The sequence below is a fragment of the Amia ocellicauda genome, chromosome 5, assembly GCF_036373705.1.
Source record: "Amia ocellicauda isolate fAmiCal2 chromosome 5, fAmiCal2.hap1, whole genome shotgun sequence".
Classification (NCBI taxonomy): domain Eukaryota; kingdom Metazoa; phylum Chordata; class Actinopteri; order Amiiformes; family Amiidae; genus Amia; species Amia ocellicauda.
Window position 1 is genome coordinate 6,070,095 of NC_089854.1, and position 22,695 is coordinate 6,092,789.

General features: G+C 41.4%; 1 protein-coding gene across 1 annotated transcript in view; it reads left to right on the forward strand.

The window, feature by feature from the left end:
* Positions 1-22,695, forward strand: part of tafa3a (TAFA chemokine like family member 3a) — a 77,943-nt gene that overhangs the window by 37,691 nt on the left and 17,557 nt on the right. The window contains exon 2 of the mRNA XM_066703428.1: positions 5,837-5,949. Within this exon, the coding sequence (XP_066559525.1) occupies positions 5,838-5,949 (112 nt within the window). The 5' untranslated portion in view covers position 5,837. The remainder of the gene's footprint in view (positions 1-5,836; positions 5,950-22,695) is intronic.

Here is a 22,695-nt window from a genome sequence, read left to right on the forward strand (position 1 = left end):
TTTCTATACTCCAATTCCAATTTCAATACCAAAGGGCGGGAAATAAAGCTGGATTCTAAATGTAGAAGGAAACGAACAACAACAGAAACACCTACACAGCCTATATTACACTTCCACCAAATTGCAGTATGAAGTTAAATTGATTTTCTCATTTCTAAAAGCTTGGCTCTAGTCACCAACAGGGATTAGAGGCCCATATTGTGGCTGTATGTCCAACATGTAAGTCCACCCACATTTTACTGTGGTGCTTTGGGCAAGAATGAGCCTTCTCTCTAAAATCTCACTTTGCATCTTCTTCACTTTACATCTCGAAACACGTCATGCCAAGCTGCTTTTCAGACAATGGCATCCTGGAAACGCCTGAGTTTGTAAACACAAGCCTGCAAATACCTCAGGAGCTCATTAACACACTCGCTGGCGGCGTGCGCGGATGATGCCAAGCACGTCCGCTCGTTCAGGTCGACCACCCCCCCACCTTGCTGAGATCATTAACAGCCTCTAGTGTTGCCCCAATGCTGCTCCCCACCTCCATGTATAACAGATGTCACGTTATGCAAGGCTTCACAAGCGCGTTAGATCAAAATGGCCGAAGGGCGTCATTCTCTGCGGCTCCTTTTCTCTGGTTCAAGACCAAACCCCCAGCGGAGGGCCGGGATACATTTATTTTAATGTCGCGGTGTTCTGATTTAATATTAGACCTACGGATCAATCGCGGCACCTTTGACGTAAAAAAAGTCTGATTGCGAGCGGAAAGAAACAAATAAATCTTTGGCACGGCAATCCTAACCATCTGCAAAGAACAAAACGGCATTTCCAAAGGGACTAATTAGGAGACAGAAGCAGACAAGGCTGCCAAAAAACATATCATCTTGCGGACTTGTTCCTTTTTTTATATTTGAACTCAAATTAAGATAAAATGCTTGAAGTTATCGCTTTTGTGTATTTTCCGTTTTGAAAACAAGGACATAATGCGTCCCCCCAAAAAAGTTGTGTGTGTATATACAAAATCTCACCTATAAAATATAGTTCTCATTAAGGGAGGCACTTTTCCTTTCCATATAAGAGATTGGTATGTGTATGGGAAATGACAGTTTGTCACGCTGCACTTGCTGATTCATTAGGATCTGTGTAAGAGCTGGGGATATGATGTCATGGGATTAATTAAACACTAGGAACTGGACAGTTACAGATGGAAAAATCATTTCCCTTTTCTACCTCTCTTTTGTGATGTTCTGTCATATCCCAAGCTCACGGAATACATATTTTGACGGTGTGACTTGTGCCTCGGTGTAACTGCACAATTGTTTGCATTATAACTATGCCTGAGCACAGTATTCAACAGACAGAGGAAGACCATTATTATTCCAGTCTCTGGCAGTCAGATTTCAACTCGAGTGGGTAGTATGCACGGGTATCTGACTTCACAAGCAAATACGGGCGCATAAAGTAAAGGATACAATTCCTTATGGTATATAAACAATAGTGAGATTCCTACAACATTAAAATGTGCGTCAATGTAATCCTATGCCTTCTCAAATGTATTGTAATGTTTGCAGGATCAATAATAATAATAGTGCAAATGTTGATTAACAATGTAGAGACTGTACCAGTCTGTGTCCCTGCTCTTCAGAGCTGGGCTGCTTCCTTATGCGATGGGAGTTTGTTTTGTGGGGAGACGATTCCTCGGAGAAGCCATGCTATGTGCTCTGTGCCACTTTTTTGATTTTGTCCCCAGTGAACCGGTACACTTACTGTTTAATACAACAGCACGCATGCCACAGGCTTTTTTAGCTGAGGGGTGTGTCCGTTATGAGAGGACGTTCTAGTGAATTCTACGGTAGAAATCACTTATTTGAGACGGCCCAGTCCTCCACTGCCATTTCATAAAACTGATCAGCACTACGTTCGTTCTGTGTGATATGTGACACCTTGTCAGTGAGGTATTTCCCCAGAATGTGGCTTTAATCTGAAACCCCCTTTCCGGTACAGTCAGTCAGATAGCTGAGCATGTATTGCTGTAGTAGCAGTCCCTTAAATTAGGTTAGCATTTTCCAGTGTGTCTCGCACAGAAATTGGGCCAAAATGTTTTGGCTGCAACGAAGGAAATGAGAAGAAAATAGATGAAAAATGCATGACCGACACTTTTCTTTTATGTTCGGCATGCATATTCATTTTTTCCCCAGATGCGTATTATACGACTTGCAGAAAAAACGGTCTGAATTCTCACTTTCCTCACTGATTGAAGCCGTTAAACGTCTGACCTTCGCCTTTACAGAACATCCCACAATCAAGTGGGTAACAATAAATACATTAAATGCGCGATAAAATCAGTTCATTACAACGAAGAGCCCAAGTCAAATGCTCTTCTCAGATAGGTGGCTGATTTTCTGTTGCCTTGAATTGAAAAAGTAAAATTCAATTTAAGTAAGTCTTTGAAGTTCTCCTTGAGGCTTGTGTAATGATACAAAAAATGTCTCCTTGTTGAAGTTAACCTAGTCTCTCAAGTACTGGCTAACAGTTGTGACTGGGAGGGGTCTTGTTTTCTGGGTTCATGAAAAAATATCAATAAAAGAAAAAGAATCAGCAAATATTTCTTTCCTTTGGTTTATGCTACTTGAAAATATCAGTCTGCAGTACTAGTAGTATTACGGCAGTGGCCGTCTTGGTTGTAAATTTCCCTGTGCAAACTGCTCAGCTGTGTCTTTAATTAATGGACACTGAAGCTTCCCCTGTCCTGACTTGTTTAAACCATGAACCAGTAAATATTTATTCCACATCAGCGTATGCAGATGCTGCTTACGTCTTGCTTGAAAGGCTGGTTCAGAGGAGTTTAAGGCTCGGGTAGTTCTGTATTTTAATTAAATCTCCTGTATGTAGAAACTTATACATATTGTAGAGATTTAGGCTTTTGCCGCAGGATTCACACACTTGAGCAAAACTATAAATGACAAAGTTAACGCGACAGGTTTATTCTCAGAACAGGTTTCACTTCATCTCACCCTGAAAAGTTCTACCCCATGGGAAATAGGGGAACCCCAATATACCTCCTTGCCCCCCACGGCTCTCCCCCACAATCACGGCCCCCTGATGTTCCCATGTGGGGTTAGCCTTTGAACCAGTTTCACCTGCTGGCTCAGGTCCCCAATTAACATAACAGCCCCCCAAAAGTCCCAGATCGCAGTAATATTTATACGATATGGCTGAAGTCCGTGGATTAGGGACCAGAATGTGTATATTTTATATTATTTTACCCTTGCTTTCATTGTATTTCCACTTACAAGTATAAACGCTTTGTGGAAACCTTTTATATCTTTTACATAATAAGCTGGTGAGAGGAGATGAGCTGAGCAGTGGGGGGTGGGGGACAGATGTGGGGCAGCAGGGGTGGGATGCCAGGGGGCGAGTTATTTACAGCCTTTCCTTTTTATTTTTAAACGACAATCGCAACGAGTCAGACACCAAACTGCAGTGCTCAGGCCCTGTCTGCAAGACCCAGCAGACGAATATCAGCCAGCGCTAATTTTTACCCGAACCAGTGACTCATATCCAAATCGATAGACGCAGGCTCACCGATCGAACGGCATCACCGTGCCCCGGCGACATCGGCGCCTGTCTCCCGGTGGCAGGGCGATAGTCCATCACCCGCTACTGCTCCTTTGTTTTCTCTCCTTTCGTGATGTTTCGATTCCCAATGTGGTGCGGTTATTTTCGGCGGGTAAACTAATTACTCCGGCTGCAGAGCGAGGACCTCGGTCCGCAGCCCTTGTGTCAGAATCGGCGGCCTCCTGATTGTTTTCTATTTATAGGGAAAGCGCACTCAGGTCCACGGTCGTGGAAGCTTCTTTTGTTTCATCCGCAGCAGCTGGTTGCTGCACACAAGCTGTACGGTTTAAAAAGCTGGCTTGGGTACAGTGAACATTATGAGGATGTTTTACAGTACTTTGCCAATTACAGAAGTTAAGCACTACCCATGGAAATAATCTTTACAAATCCTAGAAGACATGCTGGCTAGGGCTGGTTGCCATCAGACTTGAATGAGTCGCTGTTGTAGCATTTGTTTCCGTTTTCATTATTCCTGAGAAAGAGCCATTTGTTTCCTCTTCACAGAAATTTGGCAGTTTTGATCGTTTGAGTTCTCCAATTATTTCCCCCTCTCCTCAGTTCAGCTACCACAGATTATTATTCAACATGCTCCTTAAAAGAGCAAATAGTATTAGAGAGACATGAAAGCCTGTTACACTTTCAGGAAAGCTTCCTCCCCCAAGTAGATTTATATATATATATATATATATATATATATATATATATATAATGCTTTCTTCCCCTTACTTCAAGGTACATGGTTGTCACTATATCCACAATGCGCAGTATGAAAACCAAAACCTGTTTTCCCGCTCTCATCCTCCACTTTGTTGCGGATAACAAGTGAAATCTCCTTTAGCATAAAGCGCTCGACTCGGGAATGGTGGCTCGAGTCCGTATAGCGCTGCAAACCTTTGTGAAAACCCTGTTTGAGTTTTCGTCTCAGCACAGAACTGTACCTCAAACCATCAAGGCAGCTTTTGCATTGCAGATCAAATCAAACAGATTCTCCTCCCCACATTACGTTCAGGTAAACGGCACCATTAACGTGACTGCTTCACTGCTTCATAAAAAATAGTCCAGGGGTGCAGTGTGTGGTCACTGAATTGATTGTTTCCATCTTCTGTGTCTTTCTGTCGCCCCCAGGTATTCTCATAAACCGAGATGCTTCATTTTTTCAAAGAGCAGATCTTTTTTGTTGCAAAGAGAGTTCTCTACTGAGTATTAAATACACATGATGTGCCATTTCCTGTACAGTGGATGGCACAGCTTTGCTATGCACGGGGAGGTAGTACCTTAATAAGATGAGCTGTAAACACTGCTGATAAAAACACTGTAGTGACATCTGTGCGGGACAACAGTGTGGTGACAGTGAGAGCTCGGCTGCTACATCGTGCAAAGTCGTGGTTGGCATCTTTGGCGGATTCGGGGAAGCGAGTTTGCACAGGTGGTGTACGCCCGTGGCGGGAGATGTGCGTTTTCCAGGAGAAACACGGACAGAATTTTTTATGTGGGGCGTCATGTCTGCCTCTGGGTGTGAGAGAAATACACCTGTGCCAAGCCCAAGGAGTCCTAGGCATGGCAGCCAGAACACATTTTTCTGAGCAAAGACAGCCAAGTCTGAGCCAAGTACAATCTCCACAGTAAGAAACAACAGAGCTGTAGATGTGACAGAATATGTGTGTTGTTCCTACTAAACCCACCTGGCTTTGTTACTCATAAAACAGAGCAACGTGCCGTGTTTGAACTCGTGTCTCGGACTACTTTTCGATTAGATCCAGGAACGCGGTGCTGCCGACTGGTATGTGTGCGCAAATGGGCGGCGTCAAGGAAAAACGCGCTCCATGGAAAAACATCTCTGGGTGACCGCGGTGTCACTGTTCAGTAAATGAAGTGTAACATGAACGGTTAGTCTATCAGATACACATTTCTTACAGCGTTTCGCATTTCAAATCAGCAGATACAAGCTTGTAAAGTAGACACAACCTTCGCTGAATCGCAAGGGCTCTAGAGCAGCAAGGTCTATTTCAGCTCTCCTCAATCTCTGTCTGTCGCCCCACTTGCACAATATAATTTATTATATTTCTAGTATTTAAATAGGTTTTCCTGGTAGAAATCACATTGTGTATTAAATTTCTTGCAACCCCAGTAAGTGGCCTTGATAATGCTGAATGAATAATAATAAACAATATGCATATAAGTGTGGTATCGATCTTTCACGCTCATCCTGACACACTCTTGCTTTGCCTTCCAGAATGCGGGAGAGGGACTTACAGAGCATGTGCAAATGGCTGCTGCTGCTGACCTTCTGTTTGGTAACACTGTGGGGGCGGCTGAGCCTGGCGTCGTCTCACAGAACTCACTCAGGTAGGTCTCGCCTCTAACCAACTCATCCACAGAGCAGAGGACGGGGGTCATCGTTGGAAGACAACGAGGTGTTTGACTAAGCAGTGTTGTCGTTGTCCCGGATCAAAGCGTTTTTATTACAGTTGTGTTCTTTCAGAGAGTGTTTCCGGCTTGTCTCTCCGTCACAGAGATCCACTGTAGGAGTATCTTTAAGAGCTTTACCCCCCCCACTCTGAGAACAACCATAATCCATCTGACCTAGTGTGCAGTAAACAAGGCTGACATAAATTAAGTGTCAGTGTAAATGTTATGGTCGGGGAAAAGCCGTATGAACTGAACTTCCGCCAGTTGGCACCGCAGTAAAGGAGTAAGGTGATGCTGGCTGCGTGTTGTGTGACCTTGTGGCGACACCTGAGGTTGTCATTTTTCCAGGAACATGGCGTTCTGTGAGCTTGCACAATTTAACATTTAATATGCTGTATATATATATATATATATATATATATATATATATATATATATACAGTACTGAAAGTTATTGATGGTTGCAATATGAAAATGTTTATTGCAAACTATTTGTATTTTTGTGGATATATGTTTTGTATTTTTATAATTTTAGCACTTTTCATTAAATGCAATACATAGTTGCACTCTGTCATCTCTTTTCCACACTATAAGATCTCCCACTGTCATAGTTCCTTCACAAACCAAACTCTAGTACACCACTTATGGTACCATCTATTATCAGTGGAGGGAGGCTTGTCCAATTATATTAGATGATATAGTGCACATATCTCAGAGTGAAGACAGGTCACTTAGAGGTTATATTTCGGTCAGATACTTTCTCTGTGAGACCTGGCCTTAATAGCACCGATCTTCTCTCCTCCATTACAGCTTTAGAGAGACTTCAGAGAAGAGTAACAAAACTTATCAAACAGCTAAAACACAGGAGCCCTGAAATTATTATTCTTGGCAGTTTAGGGAAGTTACAACAATTCAGTGGACTTTTTATTTTATTTTGTTTGCCTTCTTCCTGTAAGGTATTTGCTATTTTGAATCATGCAGCAATTGAAAAAGGGAAGAAACCCAGAGTCTGAAGTTGAATGGCACTGGTGATAAACCAATTGTCTTTTCAGGGGGTTTGCGCTAATGTATTTTCACGGCTCTAAGCGAAAGAGACGTGGTTACTTTCCGTGAAATTCGTGTTTTCTTGGAGGGTTAATTTCTTGAGTCTATATTTTTGCAGATGCTCTCACTGCATAATTTTGCTTAAACAAAAGGACTTCATCCCTTTCGGCAATTTAGGTAATTAATGACAGAACAAGTGTGGCACTATATATTAGTGGTCCTGTGCAAATGCTATACACATAAGAAGGCTAGCAATTAGACCAGTATTTCATTAGGAAAAGATAGGTGATGAATTTCAATTAGTTATTCTACTTCCATCATCAAGTCACCTTAAGTCACTTAAAAATACCACAACCATCCTATTTGCTAGTGTGTAAGACCCAACACAATCCCTCCCTGTGTGCTTTGCTTGTTTGCTGGTGTCACTACTCGTGGCTGCCTTGCTTTGCACCATCAGGTGAGCGAGGAAATTTGGACCACAGTCAAACAGTTTACAGATGTGAATCACCCTAATCAGCCGCTACCTAATCTTTCTCTCTCGGCGATCAGAGTCTGAATAATCAAATAATCACTTCATGCAACCCCTGCTTAAGTCACAAGTGGTTAACTGGCGTGGGTTATACAAATGTAATCTCATTACCCTGGAAACACAAAGGGATTTTAGGGAGAAAGTTTGATTAAAGCAATCAAACAAAGGTAGCCTCAACAACTGCTTAGTAAAAGGAACTATTAACGGACGACAGGAGAGTGAGAATAGGTGGACATCTTTAAATGAAGATCAGTGGGCGTGCAGAGCTGGCGGCGAGGCTGTGATTTAGAAGCCGATTCCCTTGGATCCTTCAGGAAACGGCTCAGTAATGCAACGCAACCTGCTGAGAGAGCTCTTCTGCAGTTTTTTCCCTCTGCCTTTGTTCTCCAGAGAAATCAGGCTGGTAGTCTCTCATTGACTTGCAGCGAACATCTTAGAAGGCGATTTGTCACAAGCAGGCACTTTTAAAACAAGCAATTAAAGGGACCAATCTGCAGTGCAGACAGACTGGGAATGACCCTTTCGCCTTTCCGTGGACGATCACTCACGGTGGGGCCACACGGAGAAGTTCACATGATATCTCTCCGTGATCGGCCTCTCCTGGGACAGGCAGGGAACATTGCTCTCCTGCGTCGTCCGCACTGAATCATCCAAGGGACACAGAGAAGTGGTAGATGTTTGGATTGCTTTACTGGGCCATGCTGTCAAATCATTATCTATGGACCTTGGAAGAACAGATTGGGTTCTGCTTTGGGAGTCAGTGAAGAGGCCTCCACAGGCCAACTGGCCTTTTCTTGCTCGAAACCTGGCGTCTGCTCTCCCCGTGATGTTCCACGGCTATTTCAGACATTGATTCCACATGACAGAGCCCTTCAGAATAGTGCGATCACACAAACTCAGAATAAAACAAAAATAAAATCTGTAACAATCCGCCTGTGGATGGAAATATTATTGCCGGCTGAGAGACAACCTGTACCTGCTGTCTCTGACTAGAGAGCAAAAAAAATTATAATATAGCTCAGAATGTGACCAAAAATAAGAATTCAGCCATCTACTGCTGTTGATTTGATATGAAGTGACAGCGTATGGCTTTTGCTAACAGGAATCTTTCGAAGGAGCTCGATCTGTAGGTCATAAACTCGGCAACATCTCTAAATGTGTGCGACTGAAACATATGGCTTACTGAGTGAGACAGAATTAAAGTTTAATACATCAATTTACTACTTTGTTAATGCAGCTTTAAAAGTGTTGCAATCCATGGTTTACCTTACTGTTCTGACAGAGGTGATAAATACAGCGTGAAAAATGCATTCAGAGGATAACTGCTAATGCTAATACTGGAATGATCAGTGTCTGCTCACATCACAATTCTCCAGTCTCTACAGCACCATAAAATCCGATTCGTTTGTATATGTTTTAATTTTCTTTAAACTAAATAGATTTCTGTAGAATACTAATGTGTCTGCCTTAAAAATGGACATATTGTGAAAATCCTTCTGTGGATTTCAGAGACTTTAGACTTGTGTGCCCATGCCCCGGTCCTTTAAAGAAGTTTAACAGACAGGAAGAGTTCCTGAGCATTCCAGAACTCGTCTGGGTCCGGTTCTGTGCAAAATTGATTTCAACTGCAGCCCCCCTCCCATTCAATATTTCTTAATTGCAGATGTATCTGAAGCCGATTAATGCAAGCAGTGTGGGCCCTACTCTCCAATGCTGTTAGCAGCAATTGCTTACTGTCCTGAGTAACCCCTAATGTTCGCCCCATTGCCAGTGTTAATCATGTAGCAGATGGCTTGTACTGGAACATGTGGCAGCATGTGTATATATATATATATATATATGTGTGTGTGTGCGTGTGTGTGTGTGTGTGTGTGTGTGTGGTCACAGTATAAAAGACTTGCTGCTTTTCTAAGTATTATTCTTTAGATGCACAGATTGTATCGTACTGAAGCACAAGCCTTTACATCAAAGTGTTTCTCTCGGTTTCTTCATTTGAACATTATCCAACACATCTGAACACTCAGCAATGTTGAATTTGTTTTCCAGTCGTTGGCACTCTTGTGAAAACTCCTGCAAATTAAACGCGTATAGAAATGGTGACCGTCAGATTTGTCCAGCTATTCTCTGTACTAGAGCAACAAAACATCACAGAGGAGTCCGTGTCTCTCCCCTTAAATCCTCCTTTCTCTCTCAAAATAATTTAAGTTTCCATTTAGCATAACACGGTACACGTATGCGCTAATTGGGATCACACTGAAGAGTCCAAAAGAGAAAGAGACATGGGGACAATAAACTTAATTTTATTAGGAGCAGCTGCAGTGAAGACCATGCATGAGGTCGTCCAACAAACAGTCCTAAAGAACTAAGAAATACAAGCATTTTTATTCTGTTGGGACAAGAGATGACAAGAATCCCATGCTGTCCTGTGTGCGTCTGCTTCTGTCTGCCTGACCGCTCCAGCGGAGGACCCGTATATGGTCAAGCATGAGCAGATTTGAGGTCGACATATACGGGGGCTTCATATGATGTATTATCAAGGTTGGACTCTGGCACAGGAAGATGGTGACCTCGTTCACAGACACACGGGGAAAACACGCAGTCCTTCAACGCATTTGAAAGACACACCTCCGGGCGCAAGTTTATTGACATGTTTAATAAGACAGAACTGTATTCCTTTCTCAAATTCCGTTAATAAATGCTTAAATGCCAAATGTGACCTTGAGAAAGTATTTATTTAATTATGTCCAATAAGGTTTCCAGCACATTTCTTTTTTTTAAACCTGTATATTGCCTGCTGGTTGAGCCATATTAAAGTTCTGCCCTTTTAAAAACGGATGCATCACTGATTAATTTTCCCTGTTAATTGGCGAGAATGGAGAGCTTCTTCCATCCTATTAATATGATACTCTCATCAGTTTCTCCTAATTGAATTCATTAGTGGTAATCATTAGCAACTTGCAACTCATTTAGGATAAATCCATCCTTGCTCAGTGGGGCTGTAGTGTTAAATTTACATTAAACAAAAAGTGGTAAAAATGTTTTATATACATTTCTTCTTCTTGTTTGGTTCCTGATTGTCTGCGAAACAATTATTTATGTGGCTATATTGCAAATGACTAGGGAAAAGGAAAGGACAGATCAGCCTGAGAAAATTAAAATTGATTAACAAAATGAATCAATGGGAATGTTTATTTTAATTTATTTTTCATATGTGTCAGCTTTTTCTTTTTTCTTGTCGTTTTCTTGTTCCTGCTCAGGTTAAATGCCAAACCATTATTAAAATGTTGGTCATTTTACTTTCTTACTCAGCACAATGAGGAATTACACTTTTTTTGCCACTTAATGATGATTTAATGATTAAACTATTCTATTACTCTTCCTGGATTCTTTGAAAAGTTATGAAAAAAGTGTCCAGTTTGGAAATTAAATATATTAACAGAGTATTAATAGCATTTCAATACCCTGGTAGTAATTTACATCTTGTTAATATGTTGTTATATGCATGTTATAAACATTGTATTACTGTTCTTACAAACAGTCTGAACCTTTTGTTTGTTTTCTCTACTTTGCATTGGGTTCAGTGTGATTTTAATATGGTAGAGTTCTGCGTCAGATTGATTGGCTTATATCCTAGTTAGGAATGCTGACCCGTGTTGAATTTCTGTGTAGTGTCTATTTAAATCAAATCTGCGACAAGTCACAGCCCAGGCAGGTTTTTGTAATCAAGGAAGATTTCAGGACTATCTTGTGGCTCTCGACTATTTTTCCACAGAACAGGTCAGGCATTATCGAGAGATTCAAAGATGCAGATATCAGAAAGCTAAAAAGGAGCCCGCAATCATTGAAACGTTGACATTTACGCAAGCAGGTGGATGACAAGATGAGAAATGGAGATAGAGGCGGGAAAACAAAGGGCTTCACCGGTGCTGTCGACTGCAGGTGTCAAAAGGTGCCGTCTCGGAGGCTTGAGTGAAATAACAGCCGCCAGGAATGTAGAGCCATCAAAATGTCATCCGCTTTTTGATGAGTTCCCTCTCAAAGGGCTGGTCTTACTGTTTTCAGACCGCGGCCCCTGAAGCAGGGCTGAATTTGTAGCCGCTGGAATCGCACAGAGCACTGTCACATTAAGACAGTGCAGCCCCCACGTAGGGATGCTGTGTATGTGACAGAACACTGTGCAGAAATCAGATCAGGCACAAACACAGCAGGATCTAGTAGTGTAGCCTGCAGCATCCTTGCAAGATTTATATTTGTGCTCCGAGCACAGCAGCGCTGTGAGATACCCGTGTTACCGGGATGTTGCTCCTTTTTAGAACATTTGTCTCATCTCGCTCATTTGGTTCCTAGTAATGTCTCGGTGAATGAATTCTCATTCAGGTGTTTTCTTGAAGGATGCCAAAGGATCATCATCAGCATCACCTGGCTACCTAAAGACTCTCCGCTCTCCTTACACTCCTCTCAGCTCCCCTTCCTCCACAGCCCACTCCTTTTTACCTCATTGTACTAGGATGCATTGTATTACTCCACTTTTTTAATCTTAGTTTTTTTGTTTTGTTTTTGTTTTAACGTACCTACGCTTCATTTTCCGGGTTTTTAGCTTTGCATCGAAGTCCGTAGACAGGAAGTGAAACAGGAGCTCAGTTAAACAAAAAGTTCAGGTTCTTTGAGGCATTGCTGATGAGAAGTTAAGTCATCTTCCTTCGGGGTCTTCAGGAAATCTAAAAGCTTTGATAATAACCACAGAACTATGACTGAGTCTATTGAAGCTAACTTTAAATTCCATTGTCCTGTACAGTTCTGGGCTCCACACTTCAAGAAAGATATCGGTGCTCTAGAGGCAGTTCAGAGGAGAGCAACCAGACTTATTCCAGGTCTGAAGGGAAAGTCCGACTGAGAGACTAGGAACAGAGGAGACTATGTGGGGACTTGATCCAAGTCTTCAAAATCATGAAAGGCATCAACCACATCAAACCAGAGGAGCTTTTCCAGATCAGCAGGGACACACGCACTCGGGGACACAAATGGAAATTGGGCTTCAAGGCATTCAAGACAGAAAACAGGAGACACTTCTTCACACAGAGAGGCGTCACAATCTGAACAAACTTCCCAGCGATGTGGCTGAAGAGACAATTTGGGAACATTTAAAAACAGACTGGATAGGATCCTTGGATCACTTAGTCATTAATGGACACCAAACGATCACGATGGGGTGAATGGCCTCCTCTTGATTGGACACCTTCTTATGTTCTTATGTCCTTATGTCCTTAAATTTGAAGACAAAGAAAAAGAGGCGAAAATGTAACTTGAACACTATGTTTTTTTATGAAAAACCTGTGTTATTCTTTTTCCTTTTTCACCAGCTTGTTTATTTGTTTCTCGTCTGCTATGCAAAATGTCCTTAACTTGTCCCTTTCATAATTTTCACTCTCTTTCTCTTGAGAAATGCATCACCTCATTAACAGGCACGTTGGGTGCTTAAGTACCATTGAGAGCTGGCAGGGAGACTGAAACTAGATAATTTTCTCAGAGGCCATTCTGACACATGCACAGTTGTTTTTTGGAATGGCAGAACTACTTTCATAACAATATGATGTAATGAATGAGCTCCGCTGACAGTTCTGCAGAAACGCTAATAGGAGTGAACCACAATGGCCTTCAGCGCAACATTGTGAGAAACTTCACAAAATAAGTTAAGAAAATGACACGTAACCAGCTGTATACAGTATATTATGTTATTTAAAATCATTGGTTAGTTTGTGTGCATAGTGAATGCATGACTTGAGAGATGCCCTGGCCTCAAGAATGTATTTAAAAGCACATCAATGAATTAGACTTGAAAGCATTCATTGACAGGCAGTGTTTCATCACAAACCTCACAATGTGCTACACAAAAACAGCAGTCAATTCCTTTGTTTTCAGAGTGTCGCCTCTTCTTCATATTCCATAGATTCTGTATTGAAATATTTGCAGCCAGATCTGTTTGCAGAGAAAAAAGGTTCTCGATTTCTCCCAGGAATTCGAAAAAGTATGAATCCCTTCATTTCAGAGTTAGCACACCATTGGTCTTACAAAACTGTGAACGTGTTACTTGTCTGAGGTGGGGGGTTGACTTTAATAATGAAACGAGACTTCTTGTGAATGTGGGGTAATTTCGATGTTTTTAAATGCATGGTAATTGTTTCTTTATGGTGTGTTTTTATTGCCTATAGACACAGGTGCTTGTGATTTTTCATGATTTTTTGATATTCACAGGGATTGCTTATATCAGTCCAAACTAGTGGTGAGAAATGCTTTCCTCTGTGGACCATAGGTGGCCATCAAAAACACAAAGCGGCCTTCTGAGATATCAAGAGTAAAATAAACCATCCTTTTTACTTATGCGGGAAAGGACTTCAGCTGTCAAATTTGAGTAAATTAAGGACTTCTATATGTTTTGCAATTTCTTCTTAATAGTATTGTTTGTTTTTATGGCAGGTCTTTTTCTGGGCTAAAAATATAGCTCTAGATGTAGTTTAGATTGCCCGCCCTTGGGCTACAAAAGTAACATGAATAATGCATTGTACTCAGGCAGTCCCAACTCACAGGCAGGTAAAGGAGTGAAAGCAGTTAACAAATAACTGGTAAAATGCTCCATACATCTTTCTGGTATTATGTAATAATGGAATATATGCTTAAAGTTTTTTTTCATTATTATTTTATTTTTTACTGGTCTTTATATATTATACATTAAATAAAACATAACTGCTTCTACAAAAATACTAATCCTCTTTATCCAAGTAATCTGATTTTTATGTTAAATGCTCACCCAGGGTTATCCGCTGCAGAAAATGTGAAATCCTCCACAGAGTCCTGTTTAGCCATTTTTACTTAATACAGTTTAATAAAAAGAGAAAGAAAGTAAGTTCCAATTTTATTACATCTGAACCCAAACTGGCCCTGTCTCTAATGACTGGGTCTTTCCTGACCCTCATTCTGCCAGTATCCGTATCAGCTAGATTGTTTCCATTACTCTCAGGGTAGTTTTAGTCCGCGTTTTTAAAATCCTGGCTATCAGGCGACTGCAAATAAAAAATATCTGTCTGCCAGTAGGAGATATTGTGTTGTGACTCACAGCAGAGGAGTCAGAAAGAGTTTGCAATGGAGGAGACAGGAGAGTTTGTACAAACATGAATAATAAAGCACCCCGGCATATTAAAACAAGTGTACTGTCGTTCTGCTGCACAGATGGCACAAATATTAGCCTTTTGCATGAATGTGTTGCAACAATGCACACAGCTTTGATATTAGATACTCCATTGCTCTCGCTGGCTCAGTATTGTGCTTGGTGTTGTGTCAATGCATATTAACCGCATGTCAAGATTGCTTATGTTAATACGGCCAGACTCTGCGCTTACATACATAAGTTGCATAACATCGTGAGTTGTGTGGTGCCTTGTAAATACCTGAGAAGCCTTTTTATTGAATATCATCTCAGTAATTGTTATTTTCACTTGTCAGAAATAGATTTTTCCTTGGACAATTACTGCCATGGTTCTCAAATAAATTCAAACTGGCCCACATTCTCCTACAACTCAGCTGACAGAGATGTCATGTTCATTAAGAAGTCAGTGTTTGCATAATTTCCATAACATACCGTTGCATGTGAGTAATAACAAAACAGTCCCAGTATGCAAGAATGACAGCCCTCATAAAGATCTTCCAAAGTAGTGACGTGTCTCCAAACTCTCTCCTTTCCTCCTCTCTCCTGGTTCCAGTCAAGCATCTCAAACGGCAGGACGGTCGGCGCGTGAACGTTAAGTACTCCCCCTGATTACGACGTTTAAAATGTAATTGTCAGCAATCATCTCGGTCCCTTTCCAAAACGAGCTTTCATTGCAAAGGAAAAAGCCTGCCTCCCTCCATTAACTCTGATATCTTCATCTATCATTGAGCAGGCTTGGGAGACTAATTAGGGTTAAAATGTAACCCCATTATTCCTCTCTGCATTTCACGTTACCTCCAGCTATCCTGCAATTCAAAGAAACATTGGGTTTTAATTTTCATTTAATTTCGAGGAGCCCCGTAATGATTCGCACTGATGAATACAATTAGCAAGAAAACTGCTGACAGCGTCTTGGTAATTGGACTATACAGAGAGGCCGCCTTAACCCTCCAATTAAAACTCATTTTAAGTCAGTGAAGCGTACCCTTGTTAAAGGAGGCATCCTTCATTGAGGCTGCATGGAAGTGTGTCCCTCTTCAGAGAGGGAGCGGAATCCAAATCTGCATTCAGAGAGACTTGCGCCGAGGCGTTTCCCGGTATAGTATGACACGCAAATATAAAAGGATGAAGAAAGATGACAGCAGTGCCATGCTTGAGAGGTTTTAGACACTAAGATGCTATCATCTCCCAGCCTCTTAGATGTGGAATGGGCTTTGACCATTAAGCCTGGCACCCTGCTCTCCTCTTTCCGCACATTAAACCCACCTCCCGCCCCCCATCTTCTTTTCTAATACCTTATATTTCCATAACAAATGCACTCACGGATAATGCCATTGCAACAGTTGGGAGCGATTGTATCTAGGACAGTACAACTGACACCAAATGGCCTTCAAATTTCTGGTCCTGGCTAGAAGGCAACAAATCTGATTTGATCTGCGGCCATTTGTGAAAAGTGTTTCCAGGCGGATGCACATTTAATACGACACCTTGCCATGGTCGCCTAGAAGTGGAGGTTCCTCAGATTACAGGAGAGCATTAAATGAATATGATTCCAATATGATATAACTGCTATCTATACAGTTTGTAATCAGAGGACAGTTATGTACAGCCAGCTAAAGGCTTCATGTGGCATTGTACCAATTCTTTCCCCCTCAAGTTACCACAACTATTCTGAAATGTGAGCTGTGATTAAGAGATTATTCCCTGTAATCTACTATATTAGTTCATTGGTTTACCTGCCTCATTTTAAGGCCAGACATCAACCTTACCCCCAACCCTTGCCAACACCAACATTTCAAGCTAGGCCAACACAAATCCCCACACGATTCAGGTTAAGTCAGTAAAAAAGCAATCCTAACCGCAACCTACAGTTCTCAAGTTACATCCAACTGACTGGTTGATTTCACTGCACTCTGGTTAATTTACCCTTTAACTGTTGTTCTTGTTCCTGCATGAGTGTTTGATGTGTCCGTGTCTGCCGTCGCTAGACATTTCCATATTGTCTATTCTTCCATATATGGGATACAGAAGGAAATGGCTAAGGTTAATTGGAAAAGAAAGTGCGGCATGTTGGATGTCGGGACGAATGGATACGTTTCTCCTGTGTGGAGTGACTTATCATATCAGCTGTGCGGCGTTTTCCTGTTGTTTCTACCCAGATTGTTTTTTGTCAGGCTCACTTAGCATTCTTGCAAAACAAATTAGACCCTGAAAGACATCTGCAAAGCTCATCGTAGTGGAGGCGAGCGCTGTAGTGCATCGATATGATCCCTTCTTGTCACTCCCTGTTTTTCCGGAATGGAAATGGAATGGAAGGAATGGAATGGAATCGAAAGACAGGAAGTGACAAGGAGGAAGTATATTGGGATTTAAGATGGTGTTTGTGCTTACAATATTTGTAAACATCGGAGATCGTGACTGAAGTGGGAAAGATAGGCACAAATAAGAGGAAATACAAAAGTGCTCTCCACCAATTTATCTAGACTGTAATCAGATGCTATTTAACATGTATTTGCCTAATTTCCTGAACTTGCCTACATTCAATTGCAGGAAAACACTTGTAGAGTTTCAAATCACAAATCATGTTATGTGAAGATCTGTTTGGTAAACAGTTTTTGTCCAAACTGTGGTAATACCAGAGACATGCTAGTCTCCAAGGTGTGATGCTAAAATGAGTGGTCCCCTTTACTCTCATGTACACTTTGAGAGAGAGAGAGAGAAAGAGAGAGAGCGAGAGAGAGAGAGAGAGAGAGAGAGAGAGAAATCAGTTTTACTGTTTAAATAAAGGTGTTTATTGCTCAAGGCTGCCTGTGCAACAGTTTCCTTTGCCAATTAGTTTTTCTTCTGTTCTCTGTCAAGTCTAAAAGGAGGCGAAAAAATCATAAAGCCAGTCACAGAGGGTGCTACGTGGGGACCACAGCTTGTGATTTACCCAGCGTTTTGACACAGGAGACCAAAAGCTGTCAGGAGGTATTGATATTCTTCTATGACTTAACGACAAAATGGTAACGCATCCTTAATCTATTCCAAGGCACTTGCAGCTGGGCCCTAATAATGTTTCTCTTCCACTTCCATTTACAAGTGATGTGTGTCCATTGGATGGGAATCAAATGATGACAGAGCAGCAGCAGTTTGGGAGACAGCTCAGGTAATTTCTCTGCAGCCTCAGGACTTAATAACTTTTGGAGACCAGGCGGCCATTAGCTTATGAGGGCACAACACTTCTCAAGAGACTATAATTGTTCAATCAATAGCAGCCCCCTCACAACTGGGCTGGCAGAGACTCTCGGCATCATCTCCAGTCTACGGCAGGAGATATATGGGTCTGACACAGATTCCATCAACTGCACAGTCTCCCATGTCTGTAACTGTCACGATCGGCCATCTGTTCTCCCTCGCCTCCTCCCAAATGATGTCTCTGGGACGGGCGGCAAAGGAGAACAAAAAAATAAATAGGATGGGCGACATTGACAGATCTGATATTGAGAGGTCAGGGGGTTAAGTCACTCGCGGCAGGTTGCACTTCAAATCGAGCAAATGGATGATCCTGAACATGGGAAGGGTGACAACGGAGAAGGAGTCGTTCAACCCATTCAGAATCTCATCTTCATGTTTTTTGATCCCAAGGGTTCAGCTTCACACAACGTGGCTTGGTAGTTGGTCCTAGTCACCCATTTACCTAACCTAACCTCTTTCCATTAATCAACATTGAGTCTGAAGTCGTTCTGTTGATTAAATCAATCAATCAAGTCTCTGTACTCTCCTTACAATAATTTCCCTGTAACCGGTCCACATTACCTTTTTTTTGGTCTCTCTTTCTAGAACTGTACAACATACTTCAAAGGCCAGTTTACATGGAGTCAGAGACATATTATAATAGAACTAGACTATCAGCAGAAAAAGTATACTTTGGCTTATTTCCGTGATATCAAATCATTTTGACACTAAACATCAGATTAGATTCGATTATGGCATGGGACCGGGCGACGACAGAACGGCCGCAGCTCGAATGGGTTTTCTGACAAGCGCTTTAGTTTTCTTTTTTTTCTCAGAATCAGAAAAAGAAAGACCAAAAAAATATATATTTCTCGAGTCATCTGGGGCAGCCTCCTGTACCTTTTACCGCATGCTAATTTCATTGGCACATTCCTAAATTGAATTTTAATTTCAGCTGTGCAGGTTTACAGCTCCAGACAGATGAGTCCATCTTGCTGAGTAATGTAATCTAATTAAAACCAGTTCCGCAGAGATTTAAGTCTTAAAGCTCCGCAATGCAATACTCCTTACAGCTATTTATGTCAACTTTTTATGTTTTTTTTTATTCACGTATGAAACTCTGAAATTTTGAAATTCCAGATACAAAACCCTCCTCTGTTTGCCAAGTGGAAAAGTTTATTGGAAGGTGTTGAAAGAAACATCCACTACAGATCCACTTTTACCCCGACAGCAGAAAAACGCTTCACCAACTAGTGTGGACCTCAACCAGCCATATTCCCAGACCACATCGCAGCGGTTCTGTCTGTGCCATGTCTTAAAACACAGAGGACTAGTAGTAGGAGAGACGTGCTCATTTATTTGAGATATTTTGTTATCCGGTCCTACTGTGCCTCATTGGAATTCCTTGCCTTTGGGCTTGATATGTTACATTGTGGCGAAGTGCTAGGCCTATACATGGTTTTCTGAAAATGCATTATTTTATCAGAAAACATTTTGTAACTGTTTTTTTGGGGGATTGTAGTGTTTGTACAGAAATATTGTGCAAAGTTAGAAAATGTTGTAGATGTAGCAGCCAGCCCTGTTGCAAAACCTGCTAATTGCGAGATTCCTGGTCTTATGCTTTGTTTTCATTCGCTCTTGTTTTCTGTTGCCATCGCTGGAAATGGGAAAGGTGTCTTTGGCAGTCTGAAGTGTAGAAATGTCTCCATGCATTGTAAGCATGCCAGCGGCCAATCATCGCTGCAGTTTATTTGCGGTGTTCGCTGATACGGATCGAGCTTTGTGTGCAGAAAGCAGGAGATTCCTATCATGTGAATTTGGTGGTTGCATTAAATCCCATCACTTGTTTATTGCTGGCAGTCTTGATTACTCCGTGCCACACTATGATTTCAGCTTCCATTGTTTGTAATGCAAAAACACACTTAAAACTTCGTCAGCATTTACCTTCGGATAAACTACCAAATAACCACCGTATAAACGATCCTGTGAAGCAGATGGTTAGATTGGTAATAAAAACAACACTAGGTGCATAAAATGTGATTAATCATGTCATAGAGCTTATGGTTTTCATTTAATAGTTAACTGCACTCATTATTCACTTAACTGAACACCCTTTTCTGAGGTTTAATACAGGCTGAAGACATCTCAGTACTGATATGCTTCAACTTCTCCATTTCAAACGCCTTGAAAACATAGTTCTTCTGTCTCTTAATTATGACTGAGTGAATGTGGTAATTTACTACAGTAAATTGTCAGTGAAAAACCCACATTGGCAAATCTTGGTCAAAATGAAGCATGTCTTAACTAGTTGCTCCACTGTCTTTCACCCACACAACTAGGTAATATCTACCACCAGGCAGCAGCCGAAGACATGCAGATACTTATACTGTAATTGGTCCGTTTCAACAAAGCTTAATGGTGTTTTTGTCTGTCAACAAGCTGCCTGGCGGAGAAATCTTGGGGTCAGAAGTGTATTAATTTTTCCAGGGCCAGCTTTCCTATAAGACTACTTCTTTAATGATATGCAGCCAGACCAATGCTGGGCCGCTGCAGTAAATTAGTAGTAAAACGCCACCACTGATCCCCAGCAGATACATTTCCCCTCTTTAAAACGGCTCCATCGCTCACCCGAATGCCTGCAACAAAGCAGCACTTTTATGATCAGGAGGAAACAATGAGGGTCCATAAAATAGTCCATAAAACTTGACAAGCGCGAGTGAGGATCACTGCATATAAATTTTTTAAGTCAACATTAGCGCGCCTGGTATTGAGATCACCATCGATATAGTCCACTCTCTCAGAAAGCGCGTCACCCCAGTGATTTAGTGATTGCTGCTGCTGCACCGTCTGGCCGAGAGTGCCCATTTGGGTCTCGTTCTCAGTGGGGAATGGGGGAGCTTCATTTATATTTTTATTGAGGGTTTAAATTGAACATGCCCTCTGCCTGGAGAGTCAGAAGCAAGTGTTCTGAGGAAAGCCAAACCCTCAGCCGTTGTATCAATTATTCATTAATTATTTGTGAAACTTTTGTCTCTTGATTATTAATGCATTAATTTTCAAAGTAACTGGGCATATCTTCACAATCTGGTGAAGAGAGTGGAGGTGAACAATGAACCTCCCATCTCTCTGTTTATACACTGTATAAAACAACGATATAATAATAATAAACAAATGCCACTGAATATTACATAAAGAACATAAAGAATTCCTGTCATTCTCAAAACGTTTCTGATTCTAGAACAATTTCTGAGTTGGGGGAATTGGAAAGGTAGTGCTTTGATGTTCATAAACAGAAAAAATTGTAAAAAATAATAAATAAATAAATACAATTCATGTAGAAAATACAACTATTGACAAGTGAGTCTTGGGTTTGTGTTCCTGAATTCCTTGGATTTGTTTGTTCGTATCATCATATTATTTTGTTGTTTTTTGTTTTGTCTCTCTGCTTTGATTCTTACTTGACATATTATCCATCTACTCCAGTTGTAAAGGGCTTTTCAAAAGCTATTTGGAGAAAATGAAGTGTGTCTTGTAGGCTTCAAAGCACAATACTTCAACACAGTGTTGTAGAGCATTGTGCATGTGCAGTTTGCTTCCCCAGAGCTCTGGTTAAGGAATTCGATCTACAGTTGTTCTTTCAGAAGCAATGTTAAGTGCAATTTTCAGATATGCATACAACTGTCATAAAAACTAAAGCCTTGATGTGGAGATAACATAAGTATGACACAGCACAAAGCACAAAAGAGAGCCGACACAACCACACTGAACATGAGTTGCCTTTATGAAAAACTGTACAACAGGAAGTGTATTTTAAGTCTTTAAAATCTTTGGACAAAAGATACATGGATTACATGGATTTACGCACCTTTCACAACCTCCTTAGTCCAATTATCTTCATGCATGTAAGTATTAAGGCAAATAAATATAAATAGAAACGTATTTAAATATTCTTTATACAAAAATAAATATAGTGGAAACTTCTGGACTAAGGAAGGAGTACAAGACTTATACATTATCTGAAGGACAGGAAAATTATTCTGACTGAATCTAATGACTAACATCTTTAACAGAGGGATGTTGTGTATTGTGCATCCTGCCCCAGTTGCCACTTTCTCTTAACTCTCCGCCTGGTTTCACGCGGCTGACAGCAGATCGTTTGATGAGATTTGGCCCCGGCTGCAGATGAAGCGTCCTCTTGGCGTGGGGAGGTAGCGAGTTGCACGCACACTTGTAACTTCTTTAATAACCTGCCTGGAGAGCTCTGTGGTGCTGGGCGAGGAACCTGGCGCCTGTGTTGGCCTTTGATGCGATTCTAGCTGGGCTGGGAAGGACTGGAGTCTTCCCGCCTTCTGTGCATCCTAATTAGGCCAGTCATGATGCCCCATTTCATTTCCCTGCCGCACTCGTCTGGATTTACCTCCTGTGCTGGTGTGGATGAGTTCCAGGCATTTAGCCAGTGAAGCCTTCATCCAGCAGTGGATCGATAGAAGCTGATGCTGATGCTGATGAGATATACATAAGAACATAAGAAAGTTTACAGATGCGAGGAGGCCATTCACCCCATCGTGTTCGTTTGGTGTCAATTAATAACTAAGTGATCCAAGGATCCTATCCAGTCTGTTCTTGAATGTTCCCAAATTGTCTCTTCAGCCACATCGCTGGGGAGTTTGTTACAGATTGTGACGCCTCTCTG